The sequence below is a fragment of the Macaca fascicularis genome, chromosome 13, assembly GCF_037993035.2.
Source record: "Macaca fascicularis isolate 582-1 chromosome 13, T2T-MFA8v1.1".
NCBI classification, from domain to species: domain Eukaryota; kingdom Metazoa; phylum Chordata; class Mammalia; order Primates; family Cercopithecidae; genus Macaca; species Macaca fascicularis.
This window is the reverse complement of record NC_088387.1, coordinates 52,417,489-52,437,645: the sequence shown is the minus strand read 5'-3', so window position 1 is coordinate 52,437,645 and position 20,157 is coordinate 52,417,489. Positions and strand designations below refer to the sequence as shown.

General features: G+C 42.1%; 1 protein-coding gene and 1 non-coding gene across 28 annotated transcripts in view; both read right to left on the bottom strand.

Annotated features, from left to right (window-relative positions):
* Window positions 1–20,157, bottom strand: part of AAK1 (AP2 associated kinase 1) — a 179,260-nt gene that overhangs the window by 55,066 nt on the left and 104,037 nt on the right. For all 27 annotated transcript variants that reach the window (XM_045369157.3, XM_045369165.3, XM_045369162.3 and 24 more), the window contains exons 6-12: window positions 15,212–15,333; window positions 13,473–13,554; window positions 12,860–12,992; window positions 9,992–10,095; window positions 7,817–7,896; window positions 3,609–3,763; window positions 1,420–1,712 (exon numbers count right to left, since the gene is read on the bottom strand). In XM_045369157.3, the coding sequence (XP_045225092.2) occupies window positions 1,420–1,712; window positions 3,609–3,763; window positions 7,817–7,896; window positions 9,992–10,095; window positions 12,860–12,992; window positions 13,473–13,554; window positions 15,212–15,333 (969 nt within the window). The remainder of the gene's footprint in view (window positions 1–1,419; window positions 1,713–3,608; window positions 3,764–7,816; window positions 7,897–9,991; window positions 10,096–12,859; window positions 12,993–13,472; window positions 13,555–15,211; window positions 15,334–20,157) is intronic.
* On the bottom strand, window positions 2,831–2,962 carry LOC123568505 (small nucleolar RNA SNORA36 family). The gene has a single exon (XR_006691879.1). It is a non-coding gene; the product is annotated as a small nucleolar RNA SNORA36 family (small nucleolar RNA).

Genomic DNA, 20,157 nt, shown 5'->3' with positions numbered 1-20,157 from the left:
ATCTGAAAGTAAACGTTCCCTGATCTTAATATCAGTGAAACAGAGGCTAGTGAGACATTACAGACCTCCTGACATGACGCAACAGGAAGAACAAAGAACTGTCAAACTGACTCAAATACTGAGTAAGCCTTGAGAAATTCCCAGTGTACATGGAAGATGATCAAACATATCAAATGACACCACAGGATGCAATCAGCTAAACCCAGAATGCCAAAAATTCCACGGGACAAATAATCAAGTTTCTCTGAAAAATTAGATGACAAAAAGCAAAAAAAAAAAAAAGAGAGGAACCTATGGATAAAAGGGGACTTAAAAGATATATCAGCCAGCCGCATAGGCTAATGCATGTAATTCCAATGCTTTGGGAGGCTGAGGTGGGAGGATGTCTTGAGGCCAAGAGTTTGAGACCAGCCTGGGCAAAATAATGAGATCCCATCTCTATCAATAAAAATTAGCCAGGCATGGTGGCACATGCTTATAGTCCTAGCTACTTGAGAGACTCAGCTGGGATGATCGCTTGAGCCCAGGAACTGGAGGTTGCAGTGAGCTATAACTGCACCACTTCCCTCCAGCCTGGGAAACAGAGCAGACCCCTATCTCCAAAAAAAAAAATAGATATACTCATCATTATAAAATGAATACATTCATAGCAAAAAAAAATGTGAAAAAAAATATGAAAAGATAATGGAAAACAATATAGACCAACTAAATACATTCTATTAGTATTGGATACTGATTCAAACAAGCCAACTTAATTATGAGACATCAGAAACAGTTAAACACTAATGGATATTCGATAATAAGACACTATTGTTATTTTTTCCTCTCTTATGATAACGGTGTTACAGTTATATTAGAAAAAAGAAGAAAAAAAAGTAGTCCTTAAAAAAATAGCTTTTTTTTTTTTTTTGAGATAGAGTCTCGCTCTTGTTGCCCAGGCTGGAGTGCAATGGCGCGATCTCAGCTCACCACAACCTCCACCTCCTGGGTTCAAGCGATTCTTCTGCCTCAGCCTCCGAAATAGCTGGGACTACATACTTGCGCCACCACTCTCAGCTAATTTTTGTATTTTTAGTAGAGACGGGGTTTCACCATGTTGGCCAGGATGGTCTCGATCTCTTAACCTCGTGATCCGCCCACCTCGGCCTCCCAAAGTGCTGGGATTACAGGCGTGAGCCACTGCACCCAGCCAAAAAATAGCTCTTGTACTGATGTCCCTCAATCAGGTGACAGATTCCTCGTGGCCTGAGAAACAGGGTGAAAGGGGTGTGAGTGACAGATCCGCTTCCCAATGCTTTAGTATCTACATCTATGAGAAACGGTGATGTAATGGCTCTTTGGGAAGATACCTTTACCTAGTGGGTTTTTCACAGTCATGACTCAGATATGCAAGCAAGGGCCACACTCTGACCACCTTACCTGCTGAGTCTGGGCCTGCTGCTGCTGCTGGTAAAACGTGCCTGCCGGTTGCTGCTGTGGTGGTGGTGGCTGTTGTTGCTGCTGCTGTTGCTGCTTGAGGAAGAGTTGCTGCTGGTGCTGGGGTGTGGCCTGGGCCTGAGTGGGCAGACCCTGGGCCTGAGTGGAAGGCGTCTGCTGTGGAGCGGGAGGAGCCTGTGGCTGCTTGGCCTGAGTTTGTGGCAGAGGCTGGCTGGGTGGCGCTTGGGGTTTTGGTTGGGGAACACTGGCTAAAAGGCCAGGCTGATTGCTGGATCCTGCAATGAGAATAAAGTCCATGTAAGGGTTCCAAACTCTTCCACAAAAAAATGGCTTTCTGTCTTGTCAAAACAATTAATAAGGGGTGACAAGTGGGCAGAGTATCCCCAGATTCATGTGCTCCTCACTGTCTTTCCACATGCTCTGTCCCACCTGGAATGTCTTTCTTGCTACATTATGTGTTACAAATTTTTCAAAACAAGGTTCAATATTGCCTCCTTAAGAAAGTCTTCCGTTATTAATCATCTCATTTAGTCAATTACAAATTTAGTTGGCACCCCAAATGTCTACATATTCAGCTGGCCTTTGGTACATATGCACAGGCTTTGCCCCTCTTGGCATGCAGCATGACAAAATCATTCCCTGGTGTTTTATATGTAGCTTATCCTAGTCTGGAGGCCTGGCTATAAGTAGATGGCCACCAAATTCCCCAAAAGCAGCTTCCTGGTAGGGTTCAGTTATTGGATATTTTGGATCCATCCTTTTTATGAAACAAAGCTCCCTCATCTCATTAGAAACAGCATGCCAAAACATGAAGGGTGGTAGATACTTCAAGAGACAAAGCATTGAAGAAACAATATTCTTCTGTGAATGTCAAAAGAGTGGAGTCTTGTTTCTATTTTTTTTTTCAGGCATATATGAAAATAATTCAGTTTCTTTGTATCTCAGCCCATCAGACCCCAAACTTCCTAAAATTGAAAGTAACGCCGGGCGCGGTGGCTCAAGCCTGTAATCCCAGCACTTTGGGAGGCCGAGACGGGCAGATCACGAGGCCAGGAGATTGAGACCATCCTGGCTAACAGGGTGAAACCCCGTCTCTACTAAAAAATACAAAAAACTAGCCGGGCGCGGTGGCGGGCGCCTGTAGTCCCAACTACTCGGGAGGCTGAGGCAGGAGAATGGCGTGAACCCGGGAGGCGGAGCTTGCAGTGAGCTGAGATCTGGCCACTGCACTCCAGCCTGGGCGGCAGAGCGAGACTCCGTCTCAAAAAAAAAAAAAAAAAAAAAAAAAAAAAAAAAGAAAGTAACTTGTCTGCTAGTCCAAGCTCTTCAGCCTCTTCAGTCCTGTCTCTTCCAGGCATCTTTAACTGTTGATGTATTAGACCCAACCGGGCATTTTTGTAGGCTGGGAGGCAAATGAATAAAATAATGCTTTCTACCCAATCATCTCCCCTAGCCCATTTCAATGTCCCAAAGTTTAATTAACAGAACAGGGAAGCTGCCCTGGACTGAACTCAACACTTTGGAAGAGTCTTATTTCTTTAAAAGCAAAGGGAAATATATGAAATAAAGAGGGAGGATAAGGTTCCAAACTGCAAAACTTAGGGCCAAGTCTAGAAAAAGAGACAACGGGCTTTAGTGGTCTTGGAGATGTATCTCAGAATTCAAGAAGGCCTCCCCTTTTGCCAGCCATTTGCCATACAATTTCTTTTTTTTTTTTGAAATGGAGTTTCACTCTTGTCACCCAGGCTGGGGTGCAACGGTGCCGTCTCGGCTCACTGCAACCTCTGCCTCCCAGGTTCAAGCGATTCTCCTGCCTCAGTCTCCCCAGCAGCTGGGATTATGGCGCATACCACAATGCCTGGCTTTTTTTTTTTGTTTTGGCAAAACAGGGTTTCATCATGTTGGCCAGGCTGGTCTCGAAATTTAACTCCTGACCTCAGATGATTCACCTGCCTTGGCCTCCCAAAGAGTTGGGATTACAGGCGTGAGCCACCACGCCTGGCCACTGCCATACAATTTCAACGGCAGCTGCCACCTGTTCCTCAAGGAACACTGTTATCTCTGTGTGCCTCTGGATTCCAATCCTAAAGCAAACCAGGCTTTCCAAGACTTTCCTGTTGTCCAGAATGACAAAGAGGTGTACTGAGTTTCAAACCAATCTAGATAGAAACCTGCAGCCTGAGGTGGGGGCTGAACAGTGGCCCTCTTCCGGGGCGTCAGGGCGGGCTGGATGGGAAGGATTCCTGGGTTCGGCTGAGTCTGCCCAGCTTTAGGCCTCTGGCGGGGTGCAATTGAAGTCTCTGTGGTGGGAATGGGATCTGTCAGTCTAGAAAAGGAAAAGAGAAAGGTTCATATTAAAGTACGCAAAAAATGGAAGCGGGTGGGCAGCGGACACAATGCTTCCGCTTCCACATCCACCTGAACCTTCCAGGTCTGCTTAATCGATGCTTCCCAAAGGATCTCCCACAGGATGCCACAGTTACTAGACCTTCTGAAAACAGGCTTGGTGGGCAAATAAATTTTTAACACACTGATCAAAATATATTGAGTGGCTCTCCTTCTAGCAGAACTTTTCATGTGTGAATATGCAAGAAGAATCTCAAAAAGAATGCTATGTAGAATGCATTCTCTTTGCATTCTCTAAGCACTCTCAAGTTTATTTCATCTTGTGGCCCTTTTACCTAGTACCTCCTAGGATTTCCCAAAATACCCTTTGGGTGATAATGTAAAGAGGGGTTGGAGGCACGTGGTTTTCAGATGCAAAGAGAATTCAAACTTGGCTGCAACTAGCTGTGAAAGTGGTCTTTCTACAATGAAAAGCATGCAGATGAGTGAATCCCACATGGCAACTGGAAGGAAAAAGTAAATAATTCAAGTCAAAGGATTTAAAATTGGCAAGTGTGACAGAAACTCCATTTCTTCCAATATACATACTATCTTTCTTCCACAGTAACAAAAGTTTTAACTGGGCACAGGGTCACCCAGAGTAAAAATCACATTGCCCAGTCTCTTTTGCAAATAGGTGTGAACTCGTTTCTAAGTCCTGGCATTACATGAGATGTAAGAAGATTATCATGCGGCAGTTTTCATCAGCCATAATAAATAACTGGTTCAAGCCTTCTGTCTTCTTCTTCAACTATTCCTTGATCCTGCTGCTAAGAGCAGGAATGTTGCCATATTGATCCATGCAGTCAGGGCTACACTGTAGGAATGGTGACGTGGTTAGCTTGAAGAAGTCTAGATCCCTGAGGGCTTCATGGAGCAGAACTGCCATGCTGGCCTTGGACTACTTACCTCCAGATTTTGTTTACTCGAGAGAAAAAAATAAACATCTATCTTTTATACACAACTGTCATTTTGGACTTGCTGTAACTCACAGCCAGACCGACACTTTCAAACTAATATAGGGAAGACTGCTTGCTCCTTGTGAGGGTGCAGAAGCCCAGGTGCTAACTTTCACGAATTTACAGTAGTCCAGGCAGCAAGTTACTACCTACCTGAGATCAGAGTTGGCCATCCTTTGAAACTCCACTTTAGAGAGTATAACTGGGCTTAGGCCAAAATTAACAAGTTTCAAGAATATTTCCAAAGCATATGTTTTGTCAAAATATTTCCAAAACAGCCTCCATGAATGTAAAACAGGAAGCAAAGCAGCTGGCCTCATGTCCTTCCCATGACGTACCTCCAAGCTCCATCCTAGGCCCAGAAACTTTGCACTGGCAACCTGTTAGAGGGATGCTCTTGTGCTGGCTGGGGAAGTGGTGACATAAAGGCTATCACATCTGGGGGGCTATAACTTGGGCAAGGGAGGTGGGAAGAAAAATGGGACATGTGCTGGAGAAAAGAAGAAAGGTGTAAGAGAGAAAAAGCCGGCCGGAAATGGTGGCTCACGCCTGTAATCCCAGAACTCTGGGAGGCCGAGGCGGGTGGATCACTTGAGGTCAGGAGTTTGAGACCAGCCTGGCCAACATGGCGAAACGCCATCTCTACTAAAAATACAAAAATTAGCCAGGTGTGGTGGCACGTGCCTGTAGTCCCAGCTACTCGGGAGGCTGAGGCTGAAGAATTGCTTGAACCTGGGAAGCGGAGGTTGTAATGAGCCAAGATCACGCCACTGCACTCCAGTCTGGGTGACAGAGTGAGACTCCATCTCAAAAAGAAAAAGGGGAAAAAAGAAAAAGCCAAGGGTGAGGGAGGTGAACAGGCTTCTGTAGAAACCCAAACAGCAGAACCTCCATATTGATCATCTCTTGAGGGGAACATCTTAGAGCAATGGGATCTGGAGCCGAAGAAAACTATATTTGAGTTCTAGTTCCTCACTAAGTAACTGTGTGATAATGGGCATGTCACTTTCCCTCTTTCAGCTTTGGGTCCTTTATATGTAAAAGGGAAAAACACATATGCCTACATCATAAGGCAGATGTGAACATCAAATGTATCAGTAACTACGAATCTGTTTTATTAATTGTAGAATGTCCAAAATATTAGTTTGTATGGACTTCAATGTGTCTGTTTTGTGGAGTGGAGTGGGGAAAGGGATCATTGCTTAGCCTCTGCACATATCATGTTTGAGCCTACTACCAGACAGCCATGAGCACAAAAGACTAAGCTACTTAAATCAGCCCAAAAACAACTCCCAAAGAGGTAAGCATGGCCGAATTAGTGAAAGAAATGGACAGACTACAAAGTAACAAGTTTTGTTTGTTAAGCAAGTTTGCTACGTTCATTAAAAATCAAAGTCTCACTATTTTAGAGGCACATCTAAAATAACTTCATGTACACAGTAGACATTTAATAAATATTAAAGAATTTTTTAAGATACAGATGTTATTTTAGTGTTCTATTAAAATTCACATATTCCCATCCAGAATACTTTGTTGATGCAGTTTGCTGTTAGCACTTCCTCGCCATGGTGGTATAAAAAAGAGGAGTATAAATAACTCCTGTGCTACCTCTAGAATCTGCCATTTGGAAGGTGTGGCAGCCATGCGAATGTGCCTTGTAGACCTTCACCTACAGGGAGCATAAAACCCCGATGCCCAGATGCTGCATTCCTAAAATGCAGCACTAAGTCCACCACTGCTGTGGTGTTTGCCCTGGCGCCATGCTTCCCATAGGTTGCTGCCAGCCCTAACCTCCAACCCACGGGAATTCCTAGGAGATGAGGGACTATCTGCTGGCTGACTGGCACAAGGACCCCAACACCTTTGGTGAGTCTTATGTAAGTTGTGTGACAGTCTAGGTCACTTCACCCATGCTTCTCCTCCCTCTCTCTGGGTCAGACTTGCACTGCCTTCTGATGGCGCTCCCAGGCTTTCCTGACTCCCTCCCTGTTTTCTCTCACGTGGGCATTTCCCCAAATAACATCTTTGTTTAATCCTCTTTTGGCATCTGCTTTTTGGAAGAACCTAGGTTCAATAGACTGTGATTAGCTAAGACCCGGAGAGTCTTCTGCTGTTCATGGACCTGGTGCTTTGACCTGCACTTTCCTAATGTAGTTGGAGCCATAGAAAGTAAGAAGGAAAGGGAGGCTGAGTATTAGAGTGGTGAATGTGGCTAACCAAAAGTCAGGACACATGTTTAGTATACTTTTTAAAAATTTTAAAAAGATTTAATTTAAAATTTTAAAAATTTAAAAAGGGTCTTGCTGTATTGCCCAGGTGGATCCTAAACTCCTAACCTCAAGTAATTCTCCTGCCTCAGCCTCCAGGGTAGTTGGGACCATAGGCATGTGCTACCACGCCTGGCTAATGTTTAGGATACTCTTGTACTAGCAACAATTTTTTTTTTTTTTTTTTGAGATGGAGTCTTGCTCTGTCACCCAGGCTAGAGTGCAGTGGCATGATCTCAGCTCACCGCAATCTCCACCTCCCGGGTTCAAGTGATTCTCCTGCCTCAGCCTCCCAAGTAGCTGGGACTACAGGTGTGTGCCACCATACCCGGCTAATCTTTGTATTTTCAGTAGAGACGGGGTTTTGTCATGTTGGCCAGGCTGGTCTTGAACTCCTGACCTCAGGTGATTCACCCTCCTTGGCCTCCCAAAGTGCTGGGATTACAGATGTGAGCCACCACGCCTGGCCATACTAGCAACATTTAAAGTCTGCTGTTGCCTCATCTCTGAATGCCCCGAGCCTATTCCCATGCAAAGAAAATAGCTTTAGAGTTCTTGATTCTCTTTCAAATGTAGATCACAATGTTTTATGATATTCCTTTTTGGATTCCCAAAGAACAGTTTCTGCCTAGGCAAGACAGAGCTTGCTTTCCTGATCTGTGAAGCCCCTGGTCACGACAGCATACGTAAGAATCAAGAAACACAGGCATCCTTCCCTGCTGCTGTGGCAATTCAAGGAGGACATGTGCTCACGAAGGCATTTCTTACCTGGCCTTTGGCTGGGTCTTTTTTGCAGCTGCCTCACTGGCTTTCACTGGTTCAGGAAGCTTTGCAGGAATGGGAGAGTTCTATAGAATTGCAAACAAAACAAAACAAAACAAAAAAAGGACATCGTAGATTTCTTTGTTAAAGAATAAGCAGCCTGATTGGGACTGAGAGCTGATGGAAACACATTTTGGGATCTTCTGGAGCAGCTTCCAGGCCCTGCGGTCTGTCTGGTAGAGGGAAGGAAAGTTAACCAAATGCATGTCAGACTCAGCCATAGTCAGGGAAGAAGAGGAGAGAGTAGCTTGTGTGCAGCACACATTCCCCGATTATTCTCTACCTTCTGTACCACGCTGAGTCACTGGGGCTTGATCTCAGTACACTTCTCCTGTGCCACAGCTTAGAAGTGATGCTATGAAAGAAATGGGAAGGAAAAGTCTGCAGCTGGTATTATTCTGGATCCCAGACAGATCTTCGTTCGAGCTTATCAATGTGTCAAACCAGGGTGCACGGAGTCTGCTAGTCAGAATGCTCAGAGAAAACCACAGCCACCCCTGTGTATGGCTGCTGAGCCAGTACCCTTTCCAACACGTGAGGCACTCCTCAGTCCACAAGCCAAGGAGAGTTCCTCTGGCTTGAAATCTGCACTATCCATCTAATAATACCTCATGAGGGAGCACCAGCTAGCTGTCCCTAACCCTAAAACAGGTGCTTGCCACTACTGAGTACCAAACGACATGAGACTTGTGAGGTGTACTTTTGAAAAACTAGCTACCAATCTGAATGCTTCCACTTAGATCTCACATTATTTAACTTTACGAATGGAAAAGTGGGACTACAAAAGAAGAAAGTCATGTTTGGTTACTGCACAGTATCCCTCGTTTTAATCTGGGAAACCCAACACATACTACTAGCTATAAAACTGGCCTTTTAGGAGGGTCCTCTCGCTTCCTTCACGTTTCCAGGTGAGGGGAGATTTTTCTGCTGGAAAACTTCTAGCACTTCCTCTTCTTCAAGCATTCCTCTCCCAAAGGAGAAGAGTTGACTTTTATGACTGATAAGACTGTGGAAAAACTGAGCTGGTCCAGTTTGCTGTTGCCCTCCTTCCTTTAGAGAAGAGCCGGTCCCCCAGGAATCAGGTGTTTACATCTCAGTCATGTGGGTCTAATGCTAGGGAGCCTGACTGGTCGAGCTGCATCTTCTGACTCAAGCTTATTAGTAATAAAGCCAATATTCTGAGCTCCACCTGGATGACCCCACATCTGATTTCAAATGTGAGAGTGAAAGAGGAGTAGCACCCTTAAGCCCCAGCAGTGAAATCAAAAGTTCATTATTCGAGGAACTAGCAAGAAAATTTCAGGTTAGAATCTATTTATTATAGCATCTATTCACAAAATGTTTAAGAAAAATAGATCACAATATGACATGAAAAATATGCAAGGATTTTTAGTAGAGATGGGGTTTTGCCATGTTGGTCAGGCTGGTCTTGAACTCCTGACCTCAGGTGATCCACCCTCCTCAGCCTCCCAAAGTGTTGGGATTACAGACATGAGCCACCACGCCCAGCCGTATTATCAACATTTGAAGTCTGTAAAAAGGACATATGCAAGCATTTTACTCTGAAAACTGTGAGTGCAGAGTTTAGGATTACTAAATGTAGAAAACATTCTTATGGCTTGATGTGCTGGAAGGACAGAGAAAGAGGAGTGTGAGTTATAAATGGCCAACAGCAGAAGCAAAATCAAGAAAGCTCTGCAGCAAGGAAGGAGAACAGGGACAGGGGGCGTAGGTTCTAACAGGCATGGGGGCATGTCCAAGGCCTTGCCTCAGGAAAGCAGCCTGCCTAATCACCTCCAGGTGACTACAACAGGCATGTGGCTCTTAGAGAACTAGAAGAGTTGACAGACATGAAGTTGGTCAATCTTCATTCAGAGTGTCCAACTCAATCCCTAGGGCATTTTTTTTGTTCAGTACAATTGCTTCAGTTTTATAATTAAATTCCATGGGAAAATTGGATTCCCTTTATGGCGATTGCTTCACAATTAGCTTTGCTTGAACGCCCCCTAGTAGATAAAGCAAGGGACATCTATATTCATTTAAACAGTTGATTAACACCCCAGGAACTCAAAATGGCAATCTGATAATGTTTAGTCCCTTTAAGTAGCACCATTCACGTACCTGTACATTTGGAATTGGGCACTCTTTCTTGAGTAGCTTAAATGAGAAGTAGGACACCTGGTAAATATCCGGCCTTTTGTCAGGGTCTGGTTCCAACATATATCCTAAGGCAAACATACGTGAATTTATTTAATAATATTCCAACAGTTATTACACTAGTTAGGAAGCATCATTACTCTCTCTATTCCCAATGTTTTGTTTTTAAACTTTTATTTTTCATAGAACTCAGACAGTATAATTAGCCCCTTTTCTCCCCCTTAGAAAGAGAAGCTCTAATGTTCCTGAAATATTTAATATCTATAAGAAAATAAAAATAAAATATGTGGATTGTAGCAAAGATACTTAAAGTTCATATTCTATGCTTTGCACCAGAGGGACTCAAGCTCTCAATATGAAAGTTACCACCTTCATACTTTGATACCTAGGACGTTACACCATCTTACCACTCAAGCTCTCAATATGAAAGTTACCACCTGCATACTCCAATACCTAGGAGGTTACACGGTCTTACCATGGGCTTCCTTGGTTCATCTTATCTTACTAAATGAATGATTATTCTTAATAATTATAACCAAAACCCAAATTTCATGAATTTACTTATTCTTTTGTTGGAAATATTAGCTGGTTTCCAGATTTAAAAAAATTACAAAGTAACATATGCATATTTACTTTTCCTGTGACCTATAGATCAATTGTCTATTTCCAGGTCCTCTAAGCTTCTGCCTCCCTGAGGCTGGAAAAATCCTTAGGAGGAAAAAAAATCCTTAAGAAGACCACAAACATACACATATATATGCAAACAACAACACAAGGCAGCTGACTGCTTAAATAATAAAGTGAATGCTCTGGACACTAAGTTCCAAAAAGATCAGGGAGGCTGCAGCCTTGTGACCGCCTTGCAGAAGAGGCAGAGCTTGAGCTGGCCCTTGAAAGCAGGACAGAAGTCAGTCAGGGGGGAAGCAGTGAAAAAGACATTCCAGTTGAGAGAACAGTCTGAGCAAAGAAGGACGTGGAGAAAGACAAGAGAGTGTCTTGCTGCAAGTAAACAGAGGAGCCAGAAGGACAGGGTAGAGAGAAGGCTGAGTGGGTGGCATGCAATCAGAATCAGAATCTTAAATGCCATGCTAAGAAGCTGAGCCCTACTGTGGGACCATTGGCAAGCCGCTAGTTTCCTAATCAGGGACATGAGAGGTGGTGTTTTATAAGAGGAAACTTTTGGTGAGGGTGTGCTGGATGGGTTGAAGAGAGAGAGAAAAGCTGGTGACCAGTCCAACAGTAGAGGCATGAGCTGACAGAGTCTGTATATACTATGGTGACAGTGATGTACGTATAAAGAAAATAGTAGAAACTCCAAAAAAGGAATATGACTGAGAAAATGATTGAACCTTTCCTCTCTCTTGCTAGCTGGATCCAAAGAAATCTTAAATTTCACTTTTATAGGCTTCAATGGTGATACCACTGAGAGAAACTGAAAAGAGGGCAGGGGAACTAGGTATTGAGGGTAAAAAGAAGGAAGGAGGGCTAATGATGATAAACTTAATTTTAGATCTGTGCGTTTAGGGTGACAGTGGAGTTGCCAAATGTTCTGCAAGCAGTTTGGGAAAGATGTCCATGGTATAGATATTCATAAAGAGTTGTTTTTCCCAATATGAATTTACTGCATAAATGTTTTAAAAATTATCAAAAAATAATACTAGTCTAATATCAAAGTTGGCCATTTTCCCATATTTCCTACCAATCTCACTTACATACCTGGAATTCTAACATGAATATAATGCTTTATCTCTTAAAACAATTCAACAATTATTAAATGTCATAATCTAGTCCTTTAAATATTCCTCCTTTTTTTGTTAATAAATGGAAGAGGCTGATTGACAAAACTGGCACAATGGAATGGGCAGCACCTTAAAAGCTGTATCTATGTTAAGTGGATAAGTTATCTACATTTTCTCAGTTTCAGTTTTCTCATTTGCATAATGGGAATAATTATACTTAATATATAAAGGATTTTAAGAATTAAATGAGGCATAAGTAGGCCCTCAACAAATGTCAGATGCTCCACTCACATTTGCTGCTTCTATTTTTTCCAGTATATCCCCATGCAGGACCCAAACTGGGTTACTCAAGATTTATAATCAATCCATAACAGTTAAAACTTAGATGTTAAGAGTCTTGACCAATGTGGAAAGATGATAAAAATCTCTGCTTCTTTAGCATTTTAGTATAGGGGCTTTGTGCAAAGATTATTCTTTTTTTTTTTTTTTTTTTTTTAAAGATTACTTATTCTACCATCTGGTTAATGAATGTTAGTACATATGCTTGCTATGATGATACCAAATAGTGGGGAATCTTAAGACTATTTTTAAGAAAGCATTGAGTTTAGATGCATCTTATCAAAATCCCGTGATTAACCTAAATGAGAGGAAAAACCTGGTTCCATGGAGTTATATAGTCTTAATTATGTATTCACCCCAGTGAATGCACTGCAATCATTTTCATTTGAGTTGCTTCCAGTTTTGCAAAGATGAATTTCTTATCACTTGATATGAGTCAGCTGGACTCCTTTGGTACCGAAGCTTTCATAGAGACTGCAACAGAATATAGAAGCACTATTCTGCTCCAGGCAGTTAGGATTTCTGCTTGGGTGGCTGGGCTCAGGTGTGAAACAGAACTTCAGATTTCTAGCAAAAAGACCCACCACTCTAACTAGACACTGTTACATTGTCTTTGAGTTCCCAATCATTATCAACTAATTTCTTTACCTTTGCATCTAACTCATTACTCCTGGAATCTAATCCCCCTTTATCCGCCAATTCATTCTTTGTGATCAGAAATAAAAATATGAAACTAGAAGCTTAAAATACTTACTAATTAGGCAGTGCATGTCTTGAGAATATCGAGAATTATCAGGAATTGTGAAGTTTCCATCACAAATTGCCACCTGACTCTCCCCAAATGGTAAAGTGAAGTAGCATAATTTATACAACAAACATCCAAGAGCCTAAAAAAATAAAGATAGCAGATTGCTACTAGTGGTTTATTTATCATGACTCTAAATGGATCTAATGAGAAACTGGCACCATTCACATTTACTAGATATAAAAACTACAGACTATTAATATATTAGAAACGTGAGTTTTAGAACCCAACACCACTGTTAGCAGCTGAGTTACAATATTTCTACCATTATTACCAAATTGTGCTCCAGTAAAGAATAAGTATTTACCTGTTTTGCTCTTAAGAACCAGTAACATATGCATGAAAAAAAAATCTAAATAATTTCCACAGAGCTTGGAAGTAATTTTCTTTATCATGCTTCAAGAAGCAGTGGCTGGTATTCTCACATCAAGAACCTTGAGGGGCAAGTAGACAATGATATGGTATGGTAGCCACCATGCTATAGCACTGTGTGCATTAACCTTGGGAATTTACAGTCAAGACTGCTGCTATCTGAGGTATGGATAGGTTACTTGACACCTACCCAAATGTCTGCCTTCGTAGTGATGATTTTGCCACTGTACAGGTTGACCATTTCTGGTGCTCGATAAGACAGCGTTGTATATCTACAATCAAGAGATTCATTTTTTGTTAAATATGTCAATAGTATAATTAAAAACCAGGAGCAGCAGAAACACTTTTTTTTTCTTTTTACATTAATAGAATCCCTGGGAGCAATCTGCAGAAGAGAGTATGAAATATTAGTACAGATAAAATGAAAGACTGTCCCTGGTACAATCATATCATCACACCATGGCCCTCTGGCAGCAGTCCTCCTAGTCTACGAACATGTGGGGACTCAGACACTAATGCATTAAATAATTTCTTTTTTTTTTTTTTTTTTTTTTGAGACGGAGTCTTGCTCTGTCGCCCAGGCTGGAGTGCAGTGGCCGGATCTCAGCTCACTGCAAGCTCTGCCTCCCGGGTTCACGCCATTCTCCTGCCTCAGCCTCCCAAGCAGCTGGGACTACAGGCGCCCGCCACCTCGCCCGGCTAGTTTTTTGTATTTTTTAGTAGAGACGGGGTTTCACCGTGTTAGCCAGGATGGTCTCAATCTCCTGACCTTGTGATCCGCCCGTCTCGGCCTCCCAAAGTGCTGGGATTACAGGCTTGAGCTACCGTGCCCGGCTGCATTAAATAATTTCTAAAAGCAACTTTTCTTGGTCCTCAAATGACAAAATCTTCTCTTACCAATTCTTATTCTGATACTATATTTTGCCAATTTGTTGTTTTAAAAATGGCCTTTACATGTGGCTCAACACAGAGATGTAATACTGACTGTGGTGCTCTGGAGAAGAGCAGAAAGTGGGCCCTGGCTGGGGTGAGGAGTGGATGGAATCAAGAGCCCTTCATCTTTGCTCCTGGAATCAGGTTGAAATAACAGTTTTATCTCTCGCTCCAGAAAAAAGTAGTATAAGCACATCCTCAAAGTGAGTGTCTTGGTGTTACCAAGCATGTGATTTATGCTGCTTTAGTCTCTAGATCCCAGATGGGACAGGTCTAGGCATCCCTCAGGGCCTTGGGTCAATCAGTGTCTTCTTGCCCCAGGCATGGTTGTCTGGGGTGATGCATGAAAAGGACAGAGAAGATCAGGATGTAGGTGTGCAGGCTAGACTGTTGACTTATTAGTAGTAATAGTGAGTGCTGTTACCTGTAAAATATCCAACAATGTGGACATAAGGAGAAAATGGGTCAGGCTCTTATTGGAGTCACAAATCTAAATAAGCTTTTTCTCGTGAAAGTCTGTGATTCAGTATCTGCAGAGACTTTAATAACCTACTCACCATTATTTCCACTTAGATTGCCTTATGAGCAGGAAGGAAGGAGCAATTTAGGGTACAGTAAAAAGCACATCTGTTTGACTGATAATGTCATGGCTGCTGTGATCATACTTAAAAACATCCTAGTACTTTATATTATAGTGTGTGCACCTCTCAGCTTTTTATAGGCTCTGTGACATCATAAATCAAAACATTTATGTGCAATGACCACAGGACCACTGATAAAGAGCTCTAAGAGTCCTTCCTTTTACTCTGATGTATGCTTATAAACCCCTCCTCATTCTTCACTTAAAGGCAAACAACCCAACTGTGACCATGATGCTCTGAGACGAAGGACAACTATCACCATTCTCTCCCCACCCTGATCTTCTCACCCATAAGCTGAAAGTAAAGTTGCTCATCTGATTGTGGACAAAACTCCATGAAAGGAGAAAAAGCTTACTTCTTAATCTCATCTTCTACTGCATTGACTCCCTCAGTTTGTGGATTCTGGAATTTGTTGGTGGCACTTCCAAAGTCACACAGGACATAGTGGCCTCGGTCATGCAAGAGGATATTTTCAACCTGAAAAACATTCCCCAACCACCCATTCCAAGATATCATTTAGTAATGCACGTGAAAATTTGGTTTCACAGTCACATAAATAAAACGTTTTATTTCTGGCAGTCTCATTAATGTGCACAGGAAAGTTATTCCTCTCCAAGTATCTCAACAGGGGTCATCCCAAGTGGAACACAGGAGATGCAGAGTAACAGGGAAAAGTGGGTGGAGAGGGCAAAAAGAGGAAACTCCACAGTGGGGGATGCAAGAGTGCCATTTTTGTAAATTTCAGCCACATTTCTCACCTCTGCAGAAACCGTCTTCATACTTTCAAGCCTCTGACCTGTGCCTTTGCTCTTGCTCTTCTTTTAGGCCAGGATGCCCTCCACAATCCCTACCTCCTTAGCCAGCTATCAAAATCTCGTTTTAAACCCCAGGTCAAATGCCATGTCCTTTTTGAAACTTTCAGGCTCCCACTCAGATAACATGTCACTCTTTCCCTATTGTCCTTCAGTATTTCATTCTCTCATGATATGAATTACTTCACTCGGACCTTATAAGTACTTATATAAATGTCTTTACTACACTAGGTTAGGATATTCAGAATTAATACTGTTTATGTTTCAGTTACTTCTCAATGTGATAAAATGCCTGGGGATAAATGGGCAGTTTTCCTGTTAATGTATTGCCCTCATTTTTTAAATAAATGAATTCTTTGGGCAGTGAGTTAGGAGTTCTAGGCAGCAGGGAGCTTATAACGCCCCAAATCTAGAGAAATCCCTGGTATCAAAGGATTCTACTAATGAAATGACAACTCCAAAACAGTGGACACTATGTACTCAAGGTATACTGATTTTTGGTCTAGATGAACTGAGCTGACTAGTATGCTGGAGGACAGGCCTGGCTATGTGTGGGGAGTAAAATGGCAGCCAAAAAATCTTGTTAGGCCGTTAAGACTGTAGTCTCCATTGTCTTTTGTCTTCAGCCTTCCAAAGACTGACCGCCTTTGGAAAACAAAGGCAAGAGTAGACTATAAGATAGTCTACTCTTAAAGATAAGCTCCTCAAAGATAAGCATCATCTTGTAATCATATTCTTGGTCTTCTCTACCTAATGTCTAACAAAATGCTTGGTATAAAAAATGTATGTTGAATGGAATAAACCAAAAAACACTGTGTATGTGTGTGCATGTGCGAGCAAACCTGGTCTGTCAGGGGCAAGATATGAGCCACCAAATATCCAGGCCATACTACTGTACTGCTACTGATTCTTTTAAAAACAACCAGTCAATTATAATAAGCTCTAATTTCTATACTTGTTTCTATACCTTCTTTTAATTCTTCTAAGAATTACATTAAGTATATTTTATAGTCTGTATCTGCCAATTCCAATATTCGAAGTGTCTGCTGCCAACTGATTTGCAGTTTATTGTTTCTTATTCCTACTAAACCTTGCTTGTGGTGTTGGGAGGAGTTTTGTTGTTTCATTAACTTATGATCCTTGGAACTTAATCTGTACAAAGCTTGTGAGATCTGGGTTTAAAGTCTATTGTTCTTCCAGAGAGGATACACTGATGTAGTTGGGGGCAGTACTGCCCTGGAATTACTTTAATCTATAATTTTGACCTTGGAATTTCCAGCCACATAGGTAGTTTGAACTACGGCCATCAACCTTCACAGGTATGTTCCATGATTAACAATTCTTAAGCATAGGGTTATGAATTAAGAATGATTAGAAGAGATTCGTTCCTTTGAGATAAGGCTGAGGCAAGCAAATATTTCCATCATCTATGTCTTTTTTATAAAGCTTACCAGTTTAATCTACTTATACAAAGTGACACAGTCAAGCTTCCTGAGCATATACACACTTTAGGAATTCAAAATAATTCCAACAAAACAACACTAATGTTTTCAATCTAATTTAGAGGTTATAAAAATAACAGCCATCATTTTCTGAGCTTTATTATTGCCAGTACTACTGTACTCAGCATTTTACATGGATTATCCCACTACATCCTCATAATCCCAATATGATTATTATCCTTCTCTCACAGATGGAGAGAATGAGGCTCAGAGTGATTAAGTCACTTGCTAAATGTCACACAGCTAATAGTTGGTACAGCTGGGAAGTGAACCTAAACAACCTCACTCTAGAAAGGACAGGCAATTATATTCCCACTACAGGAAGCAGGTTAGAAGCAGAGCAATTAATAAAGGCCCCCATCCTTACTTCCAACTATAGTAGGGGTGATGATACTTGTTTAATGCATTGGGTGCAAGCTTAAGGACAGGACTTTCTATTGTAGGGGCAGAAATGCCCCTACAATAGAAATCTAGTTAATAAGGAACCACGTGTCTAAACACTAGCCAGGCTGATTTGTTCCATGTCTCCTAAGCATTCCATACATAATCTAATTTTTCCTTTTATTCAATTGCTCCTTTTATTCAACTGCTCACTCTCTACTCAAGTTGTAACTCCCGAGAAAAACCTTTCACGACCAGTCCACAAAATCTACAGAATTGAAGGCCTTCAGGCCAAATCAAACCATGCCCACTTGTTACTTACCTAAAGTTTATGGCTGCTTTTAAACTCTGACAGCAGAGTTGAGCAGTTATGACGGACCTAAAATATTTATTATCTGGCCCTTTGTAAATAAATTTTGTAAACCTTTGGTAGGTAATAATCACTGATAATCATTTACAATTTGGCAATGTTTCTTTCACTGTGGGTTGGTATTTAGCTTCTTATGTATTTACGCTTGCCTTCCCAAGTAAGACTACAAAGCTTTAGAGAAATGCCTGTGTGTCTCCCATAATGCCTTGTCCAGTGCCGTACACATGCCAGGGACCCTTAAATGTTGCTGATGAAATCACTTATTCAGCATCATTCAGCAACAATCTTCCTCCTCGGCCTCATGCACCTGGCAGGGCTCATGTAAAATCATGCTTCTCCTATTGGATGTGTGCACTCCCTTTCTGAATCAGTTTCTACACTTCTAATGCTGGAATGTACATCTAGAAAAGCTCTTATTACCATATATTTATCAAAGAAACACGTTTCACACAAAGGATAAACACAAAGGATAAATGCTTGAGGTGGTGGATACCCTACTCACCCTGATGTGATTATTACACATTGCATGCCAGTATCAAAATGTCTCATGTAACTCCTATATACACCCATTATGTACCCACAAAAATTCAAAACTAAAAAAACAAAAGAAACACGTTTCAACTCCTACTATATGCCAAGAACTTTTCTAGGCTCTAGGGACAAGGCTGTCAACACAACAAAGTCTATCCTCTCACGGAGCTTACCGTTCAAGTGGAGATAAGAAGAAAATCATTATACTTGCCTGGTAGTGATAAACATTATGACAAGAAAGCAGCGGGTGAATGTATGTACGGTGAAGGGGAATGCTATTTTAAATGGTATAGTCAGGGAAGGCCTCTCTGAGGGGAAAAGAGACCTGGATGAAGAAGGAGCAGCCACGGGCCATCTCGGGGAAGAGCACTCCAAGCAGAAAACAGCAGCACAAAGGCCCTGAGACGGGAGAGTGCCTGAAGGGTCTGGGGCACACGGGCAGGTCACTGTGGCTGGAACAGTGCTGTGCATGGCACCAGTACTGCAAAGAAAGCTGAAAACATGGGAAAGGACCTATTATGAACCAGTGCTGTCAGAAAAGGGGAGACAAGATAATGTGGAGCCGTGGAGGAAGTGAAGGACTTACAAAAGTGAAACCAATAACAGGAACAAAGCATAAAAAAACAGAGTGATAATAACAGTAATAACTAATAGCACTTATTAAGTGCCAGACGCTGCTCCACAAACTTTTAAAAACCTAGAGTATTTCATATAATCCTTACAAAGCCTTGTTGTCTCCCTTAACAGATTAGAAAAAAGAGGCCAGAGAAGCTACCTAACTTGTCTGAGGTCACAGGCTGGCAGGGCAGGATTTAGGCTCAGGCCACCAGACTGCCAGCACCACACCCTCACTCACTGTGCTGATGTGCACTGTGCCATTAAGGGGGATGGACAGTTGAGATTGGTGAGGAAGGAGGAAGGAGAAAGGGAGAGGACCAGAGAAGCACACAGACAGCAGACTGGGGAAGGGCACTCGGGCGCCACTCAGCATTTTTCTCAGGTCAGCAGCACACGAAGACAGCCATTTTAGGAAAATTAGCTTGGCAAAATTGAGGGAGAAGGAGAAGGAAGGCAACGACGGCAGGTACAGCAGTCTGGGTGTGAGATGACTCGGGCCGGGTATAGAGAAAAATCAACAGGGATGGAAAGGGATAAGTGGGTATGGACAGATTATGTGAGATTAAGAAGGTAGAAAACCAACTACACAGTCGTACACCACTTTCTGAAAGCTTCAGAGAATTTGCAGAGGGACTTTGTTTTTGGCAAAGTCCCTTAGGGTGAAGCTCAAGATTGGTCACCACTGCTTTCAATCCCGAACCTTTCCATTCTTTGAGAGTGTGATGCTGCTGACCTCATTTCCCAGCCTCTCAGCTTAAGAGTGCTATTGAAGTTGTCACTGTCAAATTCTGCTTACAGCTTTAGCAAAAAGATCTAGAAGGCTACCTCCTACTGACCTCTTCATCTCGATATTCCAAACAGGTATGGCATTAGACATTTCAGTCAGAGAATGTATTGCCACTGCAAAATTTGAAAGATTAGATGAATGCAGGTTTTCAAACCTGTGTTTCTAAAAATGGGACAAGAATCTTCATCCTATTATACTTCATGAGATCAAAATCTCTATTCTGACAAAAGAGGAGACATCTATGACTTTTTCGACATGAATGTGCTTGTTAAGCCTTAACCCTTTCTTCTCCTTTCTTAA